This window comes from Pagrus major, chromosome 19 (assembly GCF_040436345.1).
Source record: "Pagrus major chromosome 19, Pma_NU_1.0".
Taxonomy (NCBI): domain Eukaryota; kingdom Metazoa; phylum Chordata; class Actinopteri; order Spariformes; family Sparidae; genus Pagrus; species Pagrus major.
In genome coordinates, this window is record NC_133233.1 from 18,536,790 (window position 1) to 18,559,043 (window position 22,254).

General features: G+C 41.7%; 1 protein-coding gene across 1 annotated transcript in view; it reads left to right on the forward strand.

Annotated features, from left to right (window-relative positions):
* asap1b (ArfGAP with SH3 domain, ankyrin repeat and PH domain 1b) overlaps positions 1–22,254 on the forward strand; it is a 62,070-nt gene that overhangs the window by 22,033 nt on the left and 17,783 nt on the right. Inside the window, exons 2-13 of the mRNA XM_073487898.1 lie at positions 371–443; positions 3,299–3,444; positions 6,348–6,422; positions 6,898–6,947; positions 7,168–7,297; positions 12,800–12,885; positions 15,164–15,239; positions 16,318–16,404; positions 17,288–17,388; positions 17,540–17,609; positions 19,763–19,850; positions 20,676–20,724. Coding sequence (XP_073343999.1) covers positions 371–443; positions 3,299–3,444; positions 6,348–6,422; positions 6,898–6,947; positions 7,168–7,297; positions 12,800–12,885; positions 15,164–15,239; positions 16,318–16,404; positions 17,288–17,388; positions 17,540–17,609; positions 19,763–19,850; positions 20,676–20,724 — 1,031 coding nt within the window. The remainder of the gene's footprint in view (positions 1–370; positions 444–3,298; positions 3,445–6,347; positions 6,423–6,897; positions 6,948–7,167; positions 7,298–12,799; positions 12,886–15,163; positions 15,240–16,317; positions 16,405–17,287; positions 17,389–17,539; positions 17,610–19,762; positions 19,851–20,675; positions 20,725–22,254) is intronic.

Below are 22,254 nucleotides of genomic sequence, written 5' to 3' on the forward strand. Positions count from 1 at the left end.
CTGTGTTTATTTTTCAAGCATTTAAATGTTTTATTGTGAGTAGCCATTGTAATAAATAGCCTAAACTCAATAAAATGGATATACTGCCTATTTATGTAGTCTGTTAGAGAGCACAGAGGCTTTGCTCCAGCAGGCACCAGTGTTGAAATAATGATTTATGCCACATTCAGGTCATGCACTGTATTGTGAGCACTCTGTCTGCATTAGCTCTGTACAGTATGCATGCTTTGAACTACTGAGCAAATACTCTCATGCTTTGAATTCTTCAAGGAAACCTTGAGTCTCTGCTGTCTTTTGATGCGAATGTCTTCAGCGTGTTCTTAAAGGATTTCAAGGGTTTTAACAGCGTCCTCTCCTCCTCTTTTCTCAGGCGTTGGACCAGGACCGAACCTCCCTGCAGAAGGTGAAGAAATCAGTGAAGGCAATCTACAATTCAGGACAAGGTGAGAACGTCTGTTGCTGAGGTTATCTTTTGCCCGAATGCGCTTTAACTTATGGTTGAATACGTGTTCACAACGCTCTCCAAAAGAAAAAAAAAATTCCCCAGAGGAAAGCCCAGGCTTTCTTAAATATCTTTAAATAAAAATGTGGATTGCTGTTTCCGTCTGGAACATTTGCCTTTTTGCGGGACAGATGGTGTTTCGTGTGCGAGTGTGTGTGTATTCAGGCTGTCCCAGAAACCAACACCTGAGTTTGTTTTGCTCGTTGCTGTGACATGGATCCTCAGTAATTTTCCACAGAATACTTTTGTGAGCAGCCTCCTCCCTGTAAATTGACAGTTTCAGATGTTTGCCCCACAAAAAAAAAGTTTGTTTGTTCTCCACAGAAAACACAGTTGACCTTACTCTCATTGTGAGTCTGTGAATGAGAAACAACCCTGAAGTCTATACGCTACAAGAGTTAGTTACTTTGGCGAGATCTAGTTTTAGTGAGACGAACACTGAATGTGATCCTTAAAATAGAAATAAGAATGGGATGTTTGTGCATCTTGCAAATGTAATGAATAGTTAGACTCAGGGCTGTAGCCAGGGGTTAAGAAACACAGAGGTCCTTGAGTTCTTATCCTCAAGATCTCAGCTCTGCTCTGTCTGGTGACACCCGTGGTAACTGGTGGTAACAGCAACTGCAGTTAGATGCTGCAGCAGACTCTTGTTAGAAATACAACAGAAGAGCAGCTGGTTTATCCATTTACATCACAACCAAACAAACAGGTGTTATTTTAAAGGAGAAATTTGTAAGATATGACCAAAATTTTAGTTTAAAGCATTCAAAAAATGAACTAACATCATCAACAGAGTGTAAAAAATTAGCTTGCCCCTGCTCGACTTCTCTGTAGTACCACTTTGTACTGGCAAGAGGCGATAGTCTCTATTTTCAACTAGCGTAATAAATTCAAAAAATAAATCTCTCTTGCTGCTCAGACACTGCAAGCCTCCAGTTGAGCTGAGCCCCGTCGTCCGTGGTCAACCCCCCTGCGATCTGAGGTCCTGGTCCAGACAAAATCTAGGGCCACTGGCTCCACTGCTAACTGAGCCATGAGCTAATAACCTAACGGTAGCTAGCTACAGCCAATAATAGGTTGCAAAGAGCAGCAGTTGTTGGTTATTCTGGTGATATGCTGCTCCCTGTGTTTTTGGGACTACCTTCCAATTCTGGCCATTTTCTACAAATGATGCCTTTAAAGCAATGGTCAGCCTACGTTTAAGACATTCTTGTTGGAGTAACCGCGCTGTTTAAAAGAGCACTGGTTTTGCAGACACAAAAAGGCAGAACATTTAAAAACAGAGGACATGACTTCATTGTTCTCAATAATAACCCTGCAGCCCTGTTTGGACTATATTTGAGTTTGTATTATGACAACAAAATGGCCGCTGCAGGAATAAGCTCTGCAGGGTGCTTGTCTCACCTGACCTCCCTCTCACGACTCCTCCTCACGTTTGGCAACAGTTTTAAACATCACTGCCCGTCCAGCTCCTCTCCATCCTTCACTTAACGACAAGGACAGATGGGCGCTGCTGTCTGACTGACTGCTCCCGCAGAGTTCAACTGGCCTGGAGAACCGCACTTCTTCTTGTCATGCTGACATTTGCTTCATATAAAGATGACTTAGTGGAGTCAAAATTTTTTAAACTAGACTCTCTCCGGAGCAAAGCTGATCCAAAGTCACGGGTTAGGGTCACATGTGTCTGTTACTGTTTCTGCGCTGATGGAGGAACTTTCCAGTGTCGGATCTGTTGACTCTTTCTGCCACATCTGTGTTATTATTAACTTCACTAGGAGATCTTAGAAGATTTACAAACCTGTTTGTTCCAGGGATTTTCCTCTCGTGCTATGGAGAACAAAGATTAGAGTATCACAGAAATATTCTCTTTATTCTCAGCCCTTTTCCTCCACTTATATTCCTGTTGAAAAAGATTACAGTGTTTGTAAGCGTGTGTTTTAGACATCTTTGTTAGAGTTATAAAGCTTACTTCATAATTTAAGAGTACCCACCAATTTTTTGCATTGCACTCCTATAACATTAACATAATCATGATGGATCGATCAGAAGAAAATACCAAAATTGATGCAGCAGAATCGTATTTATTCCACAAATGTTTCCTCAAGAGGAAACCTGGCTAGCTATTACCCACGATGCAACTGGATCACCAACAGTTCAGTTGGAGATTTGGGATGTGTTAAGCTAGCAGCAGCTAATGTAGCCTCGAGCCCCTGGTCTTGTCATTTTTCAAACCTTTTCTGCACCAACTGAATTGAGATTTCCACTGAAGCTGAATTTCCATAGATACAGTGGTATTCCCCAAGAAGCCTTGATGACTAAAACCAGTGGAGTTCCCCTTTAACACCTGTTGGATTTTTTACACACCGCGAGTCGTTGAGGTCACAGTTGGATAGCCACTAACAGACGAAATGTATTTGATTGTAATTTTCTGTTGCTGGGAATCCACACTGGCATGTTGGAAATAACCCCAGTTCTGGGCTACTGTAGAAGTATTGCGGTACAACATTGCAGAGTCTGCAGAAGAAGTTTTTTCCTTCCTTAAATCCTACGCACTAGACCTTTAATGCTAACATTTTGTTCGTGACAGTTTTCTGATTTCTAGCCAACCATCTTGAATCCCTTCGAGGATATGTGTCGATTGCTTTAATCATCCATATGACCTTTGTGACTGTTGTACCTGCAGTATACCCTCATCAGGATGTTGCAGAGACAAGCCACATCATGCTAATCATTAGCCAGAATTCAAGGCAGATAAACTGACCGGTGCTTGCCCTTTCTTCTGTGTTTCGCACTCAGACCACGTCCAGAATGAAGAGAACTATGCCCAGGCTCTGGACAAATTTGGCAGCAACTTCATCAGCCGGGACAACCCTGACTTGGGAACGGCCTTCGTCAAGTTCTCCTCCCTCACCAAGGAGCTGTCAGCCCTACTGAAGAACCTGGTGAGTCCGACATGTCAACACTCGTATGTCATTTAAATAAATAGCCTGGAAAGCCGAGTGCTCTTGTCCTCACATGGATGGAACGAGGAAATTTCTCCTGAGAGAGCTTATTTTTCCTGTCTTCACTACTGTAAGTGGTTTAGGATTTGGGTTTAAGGTTAAGATTAGGATTACATTAGGTTGAGGGTTGACGTTAGGTTGTGGTGAAGCTGAGAAGGTAATTGATGAGTGTAGTAGTATATTAAAAAAAAAGTGTATGTGCCTACAGGTTGCAGCAGCGATGTTCATCCATTTCTACACTCGTATAAAATTTGCCTACGCGGTCAAAACGGTCATCACAGTTGGACAGTATAGCTGACTGCTGCTACACTTTTTTTTGTGTGTCCAGTGGAGGCTCTTATCAGCCTGCCGTGGATTTACCCTGACGTTTCTGTTGAATAATGTGTCCTGTTTGAATCCTGTGTGAGTGATTGTTGTTGGAAGAAGAGCCAGTCCCCGCTCTCTCCCTCTCTTCCTGTGTGGCTGACAGCGAGATTAGACTCCATAAATACACTTGGCAGCGCCAGGAACAACTGTGTGTGTGTGTGTGTGTGTGTGTGTGTGTGTGTGTGTGTGTGTGTGTGTGTGTGTGTGTGTGTTCACTCGGAAACCGTCTTAAATCACCCACCTGTCGGCGCTACCTGCACATTGCGGGAAAGCGAAATTATCTCCGCTGTTCCTCTCTCTTTACTTTTGTCTTTTGCATTTTGAGTGTTTTATTGAGTGAGTTCAATAACCGCACCCCGAGGGCTGCTGGTGTGTGCGTGCACTACAAATGAGAATTGATGAACAGTGCTTGTCCTAGATGTCCTACATGTGTTATCGGCTTAAATGTAAGGATTTTATAGATACATTTGGCCAGTTTGTTGACAGTTCTCAGTTGTCGAGAAAGCAAAAGAGACAGTGACAGCTTCCAGGATGTGCTGTTAGAGCACGACGGCAGTCAGCCAGAAGAAGATTGATCCTGACTTCGGCCATATGCAAGACGGGCACTTAAGAGGCACATTAGCACCCATTAAGAGTTGTTTACTCCCCTGACCGCTGCTGTATGTCTGCGTGGACTAGGCTAACAACAACAGGGACTTAAATGCTTAGTAGTGTAGTAAATGACCTTGCTGATCCTAATGGTTAGAGCTGCTGAACATAACTTTGGCCACCAGAGCTGTTGCTAACTTGCACTTGTTCTGTAGCTGACAGCAGTTTTGCTATTATGTTACGACTGTGTTAATGCATTGCACTGTAGGGTAAAGGTACAGGCTGATGTTACTTTATAGTTTTCTTATTGTCAACAGACGTCATTAAAAGACAGAAACTCACGATTTATCAACTTCCCTTCCTTGTTTGGGTTACTCAGACCTGAAGACGTAATACTTTAAAGCTGCACTAATCAGTTTTTTATATTAACAATGGATCATATGACTGCTTGTAATGTAAAAGAGGTCAAACGTAGAAAATTTTCCCCTGACTCTGCAGTTCCCCTCTATTAAAACCCTGTCTGCACTACCTGTCCAACACTAAACTGCACACAGGCAAAGTTAGTGGCCAGCTGGTGAACATAGCGGAGCATTAAGAGCCAGATATTTCCCTCAGGCCAAAAACAGAGCCAAAGGAGTGAATATTAGACTCCAAATGAATGTATGCCATAACAACTTTATACAGTAATATGTCGATATGAATCAGGGGTCGCCCAATATGTCTTTTTCAGGGCTGATACCGGTCCCAATTATTAGAAATTAAGGAGACTGATAAACGATATTTGGGATCGATATTCATTTGTAGTAAAGCTGAAAATCTGTGTGTCGAAACTCAAAAATTTGACCAACCAGTGATGGAATGAATATAAGTACAATTTATTCAAGTACTGTTCTGAAGTAGTAGGAGTATTTCCATTTTCTTTATACTTCTTTATACTTTATACTTCCTCTCCACTACTTTTTTTGATAGATACTAGATACTTTGCAGATTCAGATTATTCAGTGTTTATAGATTGCGATGTGACATGTTACTAATCAGATATTGTTATAGGAGGGCCATTGTATGAGAGGAATAATCAGTCTATCCCTAATGTGCATAGCTTTGGTTAGGCGTAGTTAAGCGTTATAAGCAAACAGAACTCAAACAAGAGAAAGTAGTTAATTTTTAAGGGACTATTTCCTGCTGGGGAAAAATACTGTGATGTACGATACAATATCCTCTTCCCAAAACTGATTCTGATACCAGAACTTTGTGTACTGATACAACCAAAATAGTTGCACCCTGGAGCCCTGGTCATTAATTATTTTGTAACAGCTCTATACTACTAACCAGTCAGTTAGTAGTATAGTCGTTTGCTGTTTATGGCTATTTGCTATTTGTGCAGTAAAAAAAAACTTTAAGTTGCGTCCACGTGTGCAGGACACTGCTGGGAAGTAACAGAGTTCTGTTTCTAATAAATAAATGATGTGGTATCGGATTGGTGTAGACTCGTGAACTCACCGATAACAATACCAGCATTTTAGGCAGTACTGGGTCATTTCTGATACTGGTATTGGTATTGCAACAACCCTAGATAAAAACACATTTGGTGCTATTGTGGATTGACGTAATGCAGGGACTTGTCAACCAGTGCAACAAAGTGGATCACTGATGTGTTTTAACACCAGTGATGCTCCATGGCTCCAAGTGATAAATCATATGAGGCTTGAAATGAAGAGACAATACTTGTTAGAAAGGGTTAGGGTTAGCAATTCATTGTTTCATTAAGATTTGTTGACGAAAACAAAAATATCTATCTGTCTGTGCACTATTATACGATCCGTTAGCCATGCTTTCTAATGACAACAGCCACATTATAACTTCCTCCTCCTCCTCTCTGTGTGTTACAGCTCCAGAGCCTCAGCCACAATGTGATCTTCACTCTGGACTCGCTGCTGAAGGGCGATCTGAAAGGCGTGAAAGGGGTAAGATTTACAGTTACACAGTTTCTATTCCTGACGTGTTTTTTCTCTCTCTCTCTCTGACTCCCCCCACGGCCCGAGCTCAGCAGCGGGACAGAGAAAAAAAGATGCCTCGTCAGCACGTCTCTCTGTTAATCTCTCAACTTCTGTGCATGTGCTTGTTGAGTCTAAGCGAGAAGAGACCAGAGGGACGGGGGGAGAGCTCTCTGTTCAAAAGATCGCACTGTAAATCTTGCAGAAGTAAACACTGCCTTTGTGTTGTGCTTGAGGCGAGTGGCGAGTAACACGGCCGTGAACCCTTGATGTCTGGGGTACGGGGAGGGACGTGGTCACTCGCTAGCTGTCTGCGGCGTAAATCGTGAGCGGAGTGAGGCATTTGCTGAAACTCTGGTCGCGATCCAGTTCTGCAAAAATAACTCCCGTCCCCACCGTGACCTCTTTGTAGTTTGCTGATGCTTGTCCTCCTGTGTTTCTGCAGGACATAAAGAAGCCCTTCGACAAAGCATGGAAGGACTACGAGGCCAAGTTGTAAGTGGATAATTAAAGTGTGCCGCATATTTGCATCATCTAGCTCACAATAGAGTACTGAATAATGGATCAAACACTGTTGATCATGTGCAGCAGTATTGTTCGCGCCCTCCAGGAGTTTTGTAGAAGATATTGTAGAACTACTTGCATGATGTAAAAACAGAGGAGGCCTAGAGGAGACGTGCATCCATTCAGTAACCGTCCTCTCGTCTGTGTTCAGTACAAAGATCGAGAAGGAGAAGCGAGAGCACGCCAAGCAGCACGGGATGATCCGGACGGAGATCACCGGGGCTGAAATCGCCGAGGAGATGGAGAAGGAGCGGCGTCTCTTCCAGCTCCAGATGTGCGAGGTAAGTTGTAAAATGAAGCTGTAGGATAACTTTTGGTGGCCTTATCAGCCTTAATCAGTCAGACGGGTCCCATCAACACAGCAGTCCGTGCTGTCCGGATGTCTCAGCCGTGTTTCCATCAATGTATTTGTATGCACATTTTGAAGTATTGTATTAGAAAAGGTTGACTTCTTCGCTTGAGAATTAGATGGAAGCACAACTATTATAAATCTCTTGGGACTAGATTTTTATTTGATTTGTGTAGTTCTAGGTTTTGGTCCGACAACACTTTCACTGTGTCCGACAGCACATCCTCAACCTCCTCATTCCCTCCAGTGAGACGAGGGCAAAAAAACTGTGTTGTCGGGCAAACAAGTTGAACCCTACACAGTGTATTGTGTAATGTAATATGACCAGTGGTGGAATGTAACTAAGTACTGTAATTTACTCAAGTACCGTACTTAAATACAATTAACTTGAGTATTTCCACTTTATGCTACTGTGTACTTCTACTCCACTACATTAAACAGAGGTGGCAGAAAGTTCATACATTCTTTACTCAAGTAGTACAGATACTTCAACAAGTATTAATAATAAAGTACAGGTGCTGAAATGTACTCAAAGTATAAAAGTTGAAAACAAGTCTCCCTCTGAAGGACACTGCAGATCTTTTCTTCCCATTCCAGCCCCCCCGCTTTCTGTTTCTGTCTTCTTACGTCTGCCCTGTGAGATTTGCACTGATTGTTGAAATCATCTTGCAAAGTTGTGAAGGCGGTGTGCATTGACGCAAAATAAAATTAATCGATAATCCCCCTCAAATGAATTAAAACTGAAGTAACCAGCCTGTCGTCAAATAGAAGGAGTAGAAATACAGATATTTGTGTTCAAATGTAGGAAGGAAAAGTAAAATAAAATACAGATGAACCTGAAAAATCTACTTAGGGCCAGTTACAAAGTGTCAGTAATTGTACATCCACCACTGAATCTGACATCGCCCACCTAGAATTCAACTGGAGACGCTGCAGGGGCGCCTCAGGCAGATTCTGATGAAGAGATTTTCATCATGATAACCCTCCAGATTTGTGAAATGCTGCCTTTTCATATTATAAACCTTCGCAGAGTGTTTTAGCATCTGACAAGCCTTCGAACTCCGGGGTCTTCCACCCAAACTGTGCTTCCTGGATCGTACTTCATTTTCCTCTTGGTACCTGCAGCAACACCAACGCAGTGCTATTTTTTGTTTGAACACCCACTTATTAAGTCATCTTGAGCAGCTACATTCAAACCAGATTTTAAGCTCGAGTTGACTTTTTCTCTCAGATGATTTGAATAATTTATGGAGTAGCTTTAACACTCGTGCAGATCCACATGTAGGGATAAGAGCAGCCTCAAAAGGTACAGCTGTAACTACATTAATTCATGAAGGAGGAATGTATTGCACCAGCTGTCTGCCTCAACGCTCGACTGAAACTGGTTGTTACAATGATTATGTTTCAGTGATGAGATTTAGAAAATATAACAGATATTTTTGCAGCCAACCCCTCGTACTAACGACTCAAACTGCTTTTTATTTAAATGGTTTCAGATGTCCCTCTGGTTCTGTAAACTTGTTTTCTCTTCAGCACTTTGTGACACAGTTTGAATTATCTTTGGTAATAATGTTCAAAGGCTGTTTCTTAAAGAAATCTGACAGCTAGAATTAAGTGTAAAACAAATGTGAGCTCTTTATGTGCCCAAGAGAATCAGAACAAACTGTTAGCGCTCACTCCGCTTTGCCAAAAACCTCTCTAGTGGTGGGCGGTGACGCCTACACACTGTTCACTGTTTTATCCTGCTCAGATTTTTTACTCAAATTACATAATGGACCAATGGCTGCTGCACTGCTGGTGATTGTGTGAATTATTCACTATGAAACTCACTGCAGTCCTTTTGTCCTCTGCAACGCTCATCTGCCCTCTTCTCACTGTTACTCAGAGGTGTTTCCTTGCCCACATTTTCCACCTGTGTTCAGACTTTCAGGCTCGGCTTAATTAAGCCACATTTAATGTTTCCTTTTTTCTTTTTCTTTTTTTCAATTTCTTAGTTTCTGTTTCTGTAGAACACGAATGCACAGGAAAACTGAGCAGAGGTCCCCAGTGGTAACACAGTACAGCTTATGTATTATTAGTAGTTAGCTTTGCGTTAACCTGTGGTCCCAGGGAGAACGATAGGCATAAATGTAAAACACCAAAAGGACAACATGCAGTATAATGTTTCCTTGAGAGTGTCTAACATGAAACAAGGGGAGCAGATAAGAATACAGTAAATGGAAACAAGACTACAGCTGCAACTTCAGTCCTGTTTTTTATGCTATATGTGTTTATGTTTTGGCAAATGGCACTAGTAGCACTTGTTACGTTTGAAGACAAAACATGAAACAAATGGAACTAATATTCATTTAAAAACAAACTATTATAGGCTGTAATGTGATAATTGATATGTAAAATAAATAGAGAGATCTTTCTTCTTGATTGGTAATTGTGAAATTAAAAATCGTATGAGACTTATGTCTTAATTTCTCCAATACCAACAGCTTATTGATACTACAGTCTTTAACAATTAAGCCCAAAGGCCTGTTTAAACCAGGTTTTAATTATCTTAAATGAGCTGTGTGTCTCAGCCATTACTGCTGCCTGTAACCTCTGACTGTGTTTGTGAACGAGCCAAACTACAGTAACTAACTTAACTTAATAGTTTTAGATCACCTGCATGCACCCGTTCTCTTGACCTCACACATCTTTGCCTCCCTCTGTGCCTCCCCGTCGACTCCCTGGTAAGGAATCATTAAAAGTTGGCTCAGTTTTTTGAAAATCAAATGTTTTGGTCAATTATCTGTTTTAGCAATGAAGTTGAAACTTAAAAGTTTGAACCAGAGCTCTGAGCAGTTTCATCTCTTCATGATTTCAGAAGCCTCGACAGTCACTTCATTATCCTTTTTTGTAACCCGCCTCCACTTGATGTAGGATGCCAAAAAGCGAGTTGTAGCTCCCACGTTACATTAGCACCAGCTTCCTCTTTCACTCGCTGCCTCAAGTCCGGATTTGATCATACATTTCTAATCATCTGCAGAGCTTTGCATGTTCATTCTCTCCCCAGTATGATACTAATTTGCTGGGTCCTTGCAGGGCTGCTCAAGTCCTCTCATTGGTGCCGTTTGGCCTTTCCAGGGTAAAAACTTCAGACAAAAGGCCCTTGTGGTTTTGGCCACTTGTTACTGAACCAGCCTTACTGTAAATAATAGTTAGAGGACTCTGTGGTTTGAGGAAATTGACTAAAAAGTATTAAAGCGCTCTTTTATGAGAGCATAATTGACTGTGACTTCTTCACATATATGATGTGATAGTTTGAAAATAATGAGTTTTAAAAGCCATATATCTCAAAAGCTGCTGATGTATTTATTGAGCCGATGCTTTTGATCCTCAGAGCTGTAAAACCACTTCAGACAGGGTTTGTTCGGTCACAGGGGTTTGATATTGTGCCATGTGATGATACACACTGAGACATTTAAGATAAATCAACTGTCAGAGATTTTGCCAAACCAAATGTAATGTCTTGGTTAAATCTGGCAGTTGTAAATATCAATAAGCAGGACTGCTTTATAGCAATATTAGATGTTTATAAGATCTTTGCAACAATTTACCTTGATTTACAAATTATTGGATTAGTTGGATTTGTCAAAAACAGACATTCCTATCTGGAATTGGTTCTCAACCCGGGGGCTGGGCATTTTTCCAAATGTTTGACCTATTTTTGAAAGATATTAGAATAATTATATGATTCAGGATGAGTGGGAATGATGCACCACAAATTTTATTTTTATCATGATGATGTGATATTGGTTGTGGTCTGAACTACAGCCCGACCAGTACTTAACTTGCACCCATTTTTACATAAGCCTTCAAATGTGGTTATCAAAGGCACAATATTTTACAGTTAAACCATAAACTTTATCGTCTAAAATGACATGGGTATTTATACCCTTTCTACATTATAACTTCTAAAACAAAAAGGTTGGCGCATATTGGACAACATATACGTTGATACCGATATATCTGTGATGGGGCAAAATTGGCCTATGGTATCTGCCAACTGATGTACTGTATCAGTCGGGCTCTAATCTGTACAAAATGTATATAATATCTATTAATTGTGCAGCCCTATTTCTCAGGGTAGACTAACGTTAATGGAGAATTAAAAAAAAAAAAAGGTATACTACCTACCTATGCAGCATTTTTATGTGAAACATGTGTTTAATCTGGCCTAGTTTGGTGTTATGTAATCAAAACTTTTATGTGATTTATCTGTATTTATATGATGCAAGTCCAAAAGTGTTCTCTGCCAATAAAAATAATAATCAGACATCTGATCAAACATCAGAGATTTCCTAAATCAACAGTCATCCTGGCTGATGAACCACCGTTGCTGCCGCTGCTGTTGTGTGTGTGGGACAGTTGCTGCAGTCAGTGGTACAATCTGTTCATCCCACTTAACCTCATTTCTCTCCGTGTGCGTGCACTCTCTCGCTCTCACGCTCTCTCTCCCCATGTTACTCACCAGATTACAGGATGCTCTCACTCTCTCACCCTTTTCATCCTACGCCATCAGCGAAGGAGTGTGGAAAGGCAGCACTCAGCAGGCTGCATTATGTTGTGCTCAGACGCGGCAGCAGTGCGAGCGATGCTCCTCATTCAGACAAAAGAGCCCGAACACGCATATGCGGCAGTGGCTCTGAAACACTGAACCCACACGGGGCTCAGACAAAATGTGGATAATCTCTTGTCCATCGGGCACTGTCAGGCAGACAAAGGGACAACGCATGAGCACATATATGCACATACATGTGCACTCATGCGTATGCTAACATATATACGTCCATACACGTGATGTAAGGAGCAGAGTGAAGCTGTGCGTTGGCCTCAGGAAGCTTTTGTGTTATAGATTAAATTCTGCTGCAGAGCTGAAATTGGTCTTTAGCCGTGACTCTCGACAAATCTCTGTGGATTGGCATGCTGCGGGATTAGCTCAGATTATCTTTTATTCGTTTGTTTGGTGGGAAGTGCCGTCTGAAGATTTTGTTTTGAATCCTCAGACACCCAGACTGAGCACACAGTCCACAAAGCGCTTCCTCTGGAGGCTATTCTCTCTTTTTTTATGATGCTAATGTAAAATATTTTCTCGTCATCCTTTTGAAACTTTATTTAGATCAAGGCAGAGGCATGGTATTCTCTTGTAATAGAAGTGTGTTTACCAGCCTGGTCCCCCACTCCTGCAGTGTCAAGGCAGTTGGCTCCTACATCAAAGCCACTCAGATGTGATTATCATAATGCAAAGTCTTCATACTCTAAGTGTCTATGGCAAGCAGAAGTCTTTATTCTCTATGCGACAGCTCTGCCACATTATACCTCATTAAACCAAAAGAAATCCTTTAAACACACCCTGAATTTCACCTCCTGGCTGAACTCTGCTCCTCTCTTTCCTTTGCAGTACCTGATCAAAGTAAATGAGATCAAGACCAAGAAGGGAGTGGACCTCCTCCAGAACCTGATTAAGTATTACCACGCACAGTGCAAGTAAGTACCGCCTTAATCCCCCCTGACACTCCAAAAAAATGCTTGTGTCTCCATCTTTGCAGCTCTTGATGTCAATTTTCTATCCCCTGTATGATTCACAGATCTTGATTCGTATATATAGCTCTCATAAATATGCGCAGGTCATCACACCGATACGTTCTGACAGCTGTGGGGTTTGGTGGGTAAATAAGTGGGTGCTCTCCGTGCCAGAACCGCAGCTCCACATCGGCCAGTGACAGAATGACAAATTTTCGCTCAGCGTTGCTAGGTCCTGTCATAACACTGAGACAAAACAATATACTTCCCTGTTAATCGCTTCAACCTGGGCTTTGATGGATAGAGAAGCTGCAGCCGTGATGGAATGGAGGGCGTAAAGGCAATCAATGGAGAGCTGAGGGAAGTGTGGGACTGCTCACAGCCTGAAGGAAGAAAACAATTTGTGTTCCTTTTTAACGTCTGAACCTCTTAGTCCAACAAATGTGGGACGGTAATTTGTCAGCCATGTCATTTTACTCACCCAGGGAAACACGGAGTCTTGTAAGAACGACAGTGATCACTTTCTACTTTTCAAAAAGCTCCAGAAAACAACTCACAGTCGCTCCTCTGAGTCCAAAAGCAAACACAGAATCTACTCCTGTAGAAATTCCTGCACCTGTTGTCGCTAACTCCATTGCAATTATGGAACAATCGAGGCATCAATATGCTCCAATGGAGATCTGATCATCTGAAAGCATCTGAAACTCCCACCACCCACACTTTTTCTGATGCACAATTATCTTTCTGACTTTCTTTTTTTCTCACACTCTTTTTTTTAAATTCTTTTCTGAATGGCCTCCATCACTCTTTTTTATGCACAAACAAGTGCAACACTATGAGTGCTTTTAAAGAGAGACTGTCCAAATGCTTTGCACTATAATCCCAATCATTTTTTTTTGCTTATTACGCCTGGCCTCTCTATATGATGGCAGGCTTATCACCCCACATTTGAGTTAGGCGGTTCAAAGCACTTTCACCTTCTGATTTGGTTCATTCGAAGCATACTATTATCTTTAAGGCCTCAGCGTGCTTCGAAAAAAGTGCTTATCAGATTGTCCAAAAGCATCTGATACCTACCCATCATGCACTATTTTGATGTTAATTACTACTTACCTTATACTTACCCTGCAGTGCTTGAATAAGAAAAAGATCATTTGTCCAAAAATTGGATAAAAAGCATCTCGAAAAGGTCTTGAAAGGCATTAAATTGTGATACCTGCAGACACCCTGCTCAAGCTACAGCTGGAGTCATCCTTTAGCAGACACTGGCAATCAATAAAAACAATTACAGTTCTCTTCCAGAATGAACACAAGCTAAATCAAAAATGAGTCACAGCCTCCTACTAGAATAACGAAATTGCCGCATGTGAGCTGGCAGGTTAACCAAGGTGTTGTTACAACAGATACAGGGATTTCCAGTGGACTACTTTCTCTGCTTTATTGAAAAGATTTCTGATAGTTTGGAGTCCATGTTTCTTAAAAATCTGGTGATGAGTAAAGTGAAATAGTCGTACTGGTTGTCAAAAAATGTTTGACTCCCTGAGGAAGGCATTTGTTCTTTAGGTTGAACATGACATCAGACATTTTACTTGTTTAAAAATAGAGTACCTTGGCTATTCTTGTAATTTTTATAGTTATAATAGTTACAAATACTGGATTTTCTCATAAAATGATCGGTAAAAGTAATTCTAAATGCATTTATGACTATATAGTACAGAAAAAAGTCAGCTGAGGTCAATCTTTTTCTAGAGCTGCCGTTTTAACACTGTAGCTATGCATTCTGTAAGGCCACCGGTACTTGACATGCAGAGCTGGATGGAGTGGGAGGAAAGAGGTGGGATCCTTGATGCACAGATTCAAAGAAAACAAGCGGAGGAGAGAAGTGTCAGAGAGAGTGATGAACAGAGGAAGGGAGAGAGAGAGAGGGTCATTAGCGGTGATTTGCTGCTGCAGCGCTGCTTCGAGGTGTGCCCCACAGACAGATCTATAATGGATTTCAGGATGTCCTGTAAGCACCTCTGCAAATCTGCTGTGGACGCGGCCAGCTGCGATTTCTGTGCCAGGAACCAAAGATCGAGCCGAGCTATACATTAAACATGAACTGCGCCAACCTCCTCCTCCTCCTCTCTGTGACCTTCAGAGTGTAACACCTGACATTTGAGAAGAAGTCATTCCTTGTCAGTCATATTTATTACAATGCATGTTACAGTCAGTGAGATTCACACGTGCCTCTGTTCTGCAGTTTCTTCCAAGATGGCTTGAAGACAGCGGATAAGCTGAAGCAGTACATCGAGAAGCTGGCAGCTGATCTCTACAATGTAAACACACATCTTTCCCTTTTTGTCCCTTCTTATGCTTTTATTTTGGCTTTTATTCTTCAGAGAATCAAAGCTGATCTCCTGCACATCTGTGATTCAACACAAAATATCTCATCTCAAGTTCTGCTTACTAGTTTTTTTTCCCCCAGAATCTAATGCATCCCTTATTCAGCAGATAAACTTTTCTCATACTGGAAAAAGCTAGTAAGTGGACCTTGTGTTGAGATTTTTTGTGGTCGAATTACTCTTTCCAGCATCGGTACTGAAGAAATTGTTAGATAAATGTGTTGTGTTTACATGCAAGTTATCAGAAAGTGTTCTGTTGTGCTCAGAATAGGATATGTAGCGAAACAAACCACAAACAAACTGACTGCTCACCACCATTCCTTATTTTAAGCACTGCTGTGCTCTCTCCTGAAGCCGCAGTTTTATCAAAATAGACAAAAATGCTCCTGCAGTTATTGTGTGTGAGAATGCAGCACATCTGCAGGAAGTGTCATGATTCAGAATCTCCTGGAAACTGGTAAACCTAACATATCCAAAGATGGTAACGCCCTGGAAAAGTAGAGATCCTCAAACTGTGCGGCTTGCAGCTAATAAATCTAATTTAACAGAGCAGCGTTTTGATTGTCAGGCAATGACACACAATAGAGCTGGAACTAACAATGATTTTCCATTGTTGATTAAGCTGTCAATTGTTTTCTTGATTAATCAATTAGTTCTTTGGTCTATTTGGTTTCAGCCCAAGATTACAGCTTAAGATGTCTTGTTTTGTCCACGACCCAAAGATACTCAGCTTACTGTCATAGACGAGGAAAAGAAACAGAAAATATTCATATTTGAGAATGTGGAATCAGGATTTTGACTTTTTTTTACTTAAAAATGACTCAAACCATCTTCCCATAGGAACAATGAGCTCACAATAAGAGTATTTTCAAAAGAGAAAGTAAAGGGAAGTTTACAAATTGTTGATTTCAGTCTAGGTATTTTTATGGGGCATTTTATTGGTACAATAAACAGCTCTATGTAAACACAGCTAGTAATCGCTTAGCTCTGCTGGTGCATTTGTTCTCCTCAGATCAAACAAACTCAGGATGAGGAGAAGAAGCAGCTGACTGCCCTGCGGGATCTGATCAAGTCCTCCCTCCAGCTGGACCAGAAGGAGGTAGGCAGGTCACACCCGGACAAATTTAAACTTGTAGCGAGTGAAATTCTTAACAAGGCCGACCCAAAGTCAGCCGTACAGTACTAAGACACAGCAATGGCACACTTGATTCACTCATAGGTGCCGCCCAGACATGTTGTGAGAGAATGATTTTTACCACACACGTCCTCTCACTCTGGCCACTACCAGGTCTGGAGCTTGTCTCCTGCAGCACAGAGCGAGTGCCCAGTGCTGTACCATGCTGGTAGCCAGTGTGTGGTAGGCTTTGCTGGTGACCAGTGTTGTGCCTCACTGGCTGCTCAGTGGAGAGCCCCCTCACTGCCCGACCTCACACCACATCACACATACTGCCAACGTTTCCTTCTCACACGTTCACACTGTCGGTCCACTGTTCTGCATGACATGATCTAGACAATCTTTCACTTTTAATTTACACTTTCTGTAGCTTCTGTTGCTAATAGCACCCGCGGTAAGCATTTACAAATAGAGAACAAGCACACGTGATAATGGTTTCGGTCTTTCACACTCACCGCCTGCACCTGAGCTAGATCTTTCACACCTCTCCCCTCTATCTCCCCTCTTCTGCCTTCTGCTTGTCTGGAATCAAGTCTAGAAGAGTAAGTGCTGGTGCATGTGGAGCATGCTGGCATCTATCTGGTTGTTATGCTTGACAGTAGAGTGGTTTGGCCCTTTAGAGGCGTTGCAGAGCATGTCTGGTAGATTTTTATCATTTTCCTGTTAGCACTCTCAGACACTGTACTTTGATGAGTTTGTAGTGTGTTTGTGTGCGTCTTGCATGTCTGTCACCCGCGTCTCTGTACATTACAAGTGTTAAATTGTGGTGTCTTGTGTTTGTGTGCGTGTATCGTGTGGATTCGCACAGGACTCGCAGAGTAAGCAGGGTGGCTACAGCATGCACCAGCTGCAGGGGAACAAGGAGTTTGGCAGTGAGAAGAAAGGCTACCTGCTGAAGAAGAGTGACGGGTAAGCTGCTAACACAGCCATTATTTTTCAAAACGCTGCTGCAGAGCACCGTTCATGTTGCATTAACATTTAGCAGAAGAAGAGGAAACACAACTCCTTTGCTAATGTGTCTCCCCACCCTCCTCCTCCTCCTCCTCCTCCTCCTTCACAGGCTGAGGAAGGTGTGGCAGAGGAGGCAGTGCTCAGTGAAAGGGGGCATGCTCACCATCTCTCATGCCACGGTGAGTACAAAACAAATGTACACACACACACACACACACACAGACACACTCCCTGACCCCCGCGAGTGACTGTGCTGATCAAAGGGAGAACATCATGCGGGGAGGTTGCGTTGGGCTTTCTCAATCTGGAAGCTGGCAGAGTGGAATTGACATAGATGAGTTGTCATGGCAACCCTGTCCCCCCCCTTCCCTCCTCTCCTCTCCTCTCCTCTCCTCTCACCCCTCCCCCCTCAGCCTGCTGCGCCTCGGTGACTCATCTCAGAGCCAGTGTGCGAGCGCTACTGTATACGCTGGCACGTCTGTGGAGTCGTCTCCACTCTCGTGCAGCTGCGGCGGCCAGCGAGCAGCGTGATGTTTTCTCTTCCAGTGTGGCATCTATACACTGACTGTATTAACTAAGTTATGACGTCCTACTGAGCCTCAGAAACGAAGAAAGCTGCTGGACACAACCAGTTTGTTTAGCTGGTGTCTCATCGGGCGCAGATAATCAGTAAATCCAGGAAACATTTCATGTGGACTTCGGAATTTAGAAGGAAAATGAAATCCTGTGCATTTAGGCTGTTAACCTGACTGACACTGTACTTTGAAATGATCAGATTATAACGTCTTTAGTACTGTTTGTTAAAGGAAGTCAGAGGTCATCTGACTGATAATCAGCAATGCTGCTGAATACCCAACCCACTCAACAGAAAAAATGCTGACAATAAACGTTTCTTTAAACCACGGATATGCTGAAATATTACTGCTTTAGGTTTAGTTTTATATTTTATGCTTTGACAGCGCTGTGTCTATGATCTGGTTAGGTTTAGGCACAAAAATCACTTGGTTAGGGTTAAAAAAAGATCATGTTTTGACTTAAAATACCTGATTTGGTCACCACAAACAGACAGAGATTTGATCCCTGTCATTGTAGAGTTTGCCATTGTAAGCAGGCTGAGATGCTTATATGAAATAAATAAACTATGACAATAACTATATGAAGATTATGTGTCAGGCACCATATTGCCTAGGTTAGGAACAACATGAGCATTCCCTGTGTGAAGAGTTAACTTTATGGTTTGTAGACCTGAGGAGGATCACTGTCAGATCAAATTGTTGCCACTTTGACAAATACAGTAAAGCGTTGTGGTTTGCAGGATCTATTTTTCATTATTTGCCCTTTGTCCTCAATTCTAATAATATCTTTAAAATTAAAGTCCCCCTCTTGAATGCGTTTCAGTGTGTAGAAGGTTTAACACAAGAAGGCTGTTATAATCTACAGTAAAATGTATGTATAAAGCCCCAGTTTATTCTTCAACCCTTTATAGATTAAGTAAAACATATTTGAGTGTTACACTGCTCTTGTTGTCCTTTCATTTAATACCAGTTTCCAGTTTATATTTTGAATTTTGGTACAGTCCGGTGCTACATGTTTGATCACTGATTGTGACTTAAACTAACAGTCTCTCTTGTATTTAAAATGGGACAATTAATACCTCTCACAGTTCATGAAAAGGATGATAAGCCTGGTGAAGCCAACACTCGTCTGAGCCTCTGCAGTTTTATTGGTCACAAATCAAAGTTTTATGGTTTTGGGGTGTGAGGATGATTTGAACCTTCACACAGCAGCTACCTCGAACATGAAAACATCAATCCGTCTGCTCCAAGACGCTCGGAGGAAGTGGTTGTCTCAGATGTGATATAAAAGGATTTCCCTTTTTTCTGTCAGCAGATGAAGGGAGTGAATCTTTAACCTATCAGTCTGCTCTGGTTCACTGACTAGTAGTTATATGAGACCTTATAATCATTTCTCTCCATCTGGAGGCGGTTCACCAACTTCCTTTTTCTTCCACCGGTGTGGCAGCTGAACTCTGGGTGACTCTCGATGACATGGCAGGTTGCCAGCAGGCCAGCCGAGCTCCATGGCTCATCACAGCCTGTTAGCATTTCATTAGCACGTGCACTCGCCCCTCCTCTGCCCGGGCACTGGCAGGAGACAATGCTCAGCGTATATGTGCCAACTGGGTCCATTATCACAGCCCAGCAGCCAGCACAGTCCGGCTTCTTTAAGAGGAGTCCTGAGTTCATCCTGTATCTGTGTCACGGGATTTTGTATCTTTAACGTTGATTGTATGTTTCCTGTCTGATTAATGTGAAATGTTTTGTTCTCACAGTCCAACAGGCAGCCAGTCAAACTCAACCTGCTCACCTGCCAGGTCAAACCCAGTCCTGAAGACAGGAAGTGCTTCGATCTCATTTCTCGTAGGTTGAACACACTCATCCTGCACATTTCACCAACATGCCAGATAGGGCTGCACGATAGTCAAATCAAAACTGACATTACAATAAGTTGATTTTCTGTGATTTATGAAAACCAACAAGAATTTTCACCAGATAACTTGAAAAGTTGTATTTGGAATGATTCAGGGGATTTTTAATTTGCCTTACTTGACATTGCACACACATTTGACTATTGGGAATGCGATGACAATGCTGAAACGATATGTTGTGCAGCCTTTGTGCCAGAATAGCTCAGTTATATATAGAGCTACAACAGTTAGTCAACAGACAGAAAAATACTGACAGATTTTTGGAGAATTGATTGATGGTGAAAGTACTTTTTCATGAAAAAATGGCAGAAAATGCTCTTTCCAGCCTCTCAAATATAAAGATTTCCTGCTTTCCACCATTGTATTTCATGTCAAACTGAAATATCTTTGTGTTTTGGATTGACACAACAAGGCACTTAAAGTCAGCCCCCTTCTGTCTAAGAAACTGGGATGGACATTTTTTGGTATTTCTGACATTTTATGGACCAAACAGTTAATTGATTAATCTGGAATATAATCGTTAGTTGCAGCCCTGGTCATTAACATGTTGTAGTATGAGACAGTTGGGGAATTCCTGCCTCTGCTAGGCATCAAAGGAAGCAGATCTTTGGAAGTATAACACAGATTATTTTTAGAGTGCTTTTCAAACAGGTGTTGCACACGCACATATATTTGAATAGTTTACTGTAAGCTGTTAGTTTAATAAAATACCAGATAAGACATTTGCTTACTTTATGTCTATTTCTGTATTCCACAGATAACCGGACATATCATTTCCAGGCTGAAGATGAACAAGAGTTTGTCATGTGAGTAAAACAAAGTATTCATGATTATTTCTAAAGGTTTAAAGTTTCTGCTATGACATACCTTAACTTAAATCCAGAGAATGATTTTGATATTCGTGTGTGACTTGATGTTTTTTTATTAATGGCGGCTTGGTTAGCAAGTCATTGTCACGCTTGAAGACAGGAAGTGTTTTGCTATGTGAGGAGCAGATTGACTGTTGATTGAGTGGCAGCGAGGGCAGCAGTGGGATTTGTGGTCGGCAGTTATTCAGGTCGCTGTAACCTCAGACTGTTGGTTCCCATGAAGACAGACAGATAGAACTAGAAGATTAGCAATTCAACAAATGTTATTATTTGGAAAGCTGTCAGTGACTCGCACTGTTTCTCACACATACGTTGTTTCACTTGCAGTTTGAAAATGAAAAAAGATCCATATGTGTAGAGCTAGATATAAGTGAGCTAGCTAAGGCTAGGTGCTCAAAGCTACATTAGCTGCTACTAGCATAACACACCCAAATCTCCAACTGAGCTGACCGTGCATTATGGGTAATGTAGGCACCAGGTTTTAACAACAAAGAAGAATGATTGTATAGATAGTTTGGTAGTTAGCTAACCAAACAGCTAGCTTGGTTAGCTTGCACATTGTCCTAATGCAGCAAAAAAGCTCAAAGACTACAAGTTTGAAACTGAATACAATGAAAATAAAACAAAACAAATACAATATTGTCAGATAATATAGTAAAAATAACAAAAAATGATAATATATTGCCTGTATTGCCTCTGAGAGCAAACATAGGGGAAAAAAATCCAACTTGTTCGAAGATCAAAGATAAACAACAGTTAGTATTAACATTATATTGCCTTAATTAACATTTAATCAGGACAAAGTGTTAATTAAGGCAAAACTAATTAAAATGTCAAGATAAGATTGAAATTTCTTCTTTTGTAGCTGGATAATCGTGGTTGTAATGTTAATTCTGTCTGCTTTAAATTCACAAAAGCCAAAATTATGGATAAACAGACTCAAAAAGGCCCTCTGATGCATCTCAGAAACACACTGAATCATATGAAAACAAATCTGAATCTTCTTGAGCTGCCTCGACTAAAACACTCTTTGATTTGTGGCACTTGATCTGTGCTCGCATGTTCTCGCTCTGATGCCTTGCTGTGGCTGCGGCACTTGGTTCAGTGCTGCTTGAACACTCAGTATGTACATGTCGTCCGCTGGGATCCAGCTTTCTGCTCCTCACTGCCGCTCCTGTCACGCACTTCTAACTGCAGCCTCTTCATGGGATTTTCCATGAAATATTTAGTATTCCATAGGGCTCCGGCTTCGTGCAATTACGCTCCCCCTCAATTAGGCGAGCAGCATATTATAATGCATAATATAAGTAAACACAAGAAGGCTTTGGCTCAGCATCTGTGCACCTACGCTTCTGTCGATGAAAATATCTTGTTTTTTTTCACACGTTCAGATAAACAGACAGACTCACACTTCAGTTTATGTGCCCACTCCCTGTCTGGCCTCGGCCTTTGCAGACAGGCTTGAGT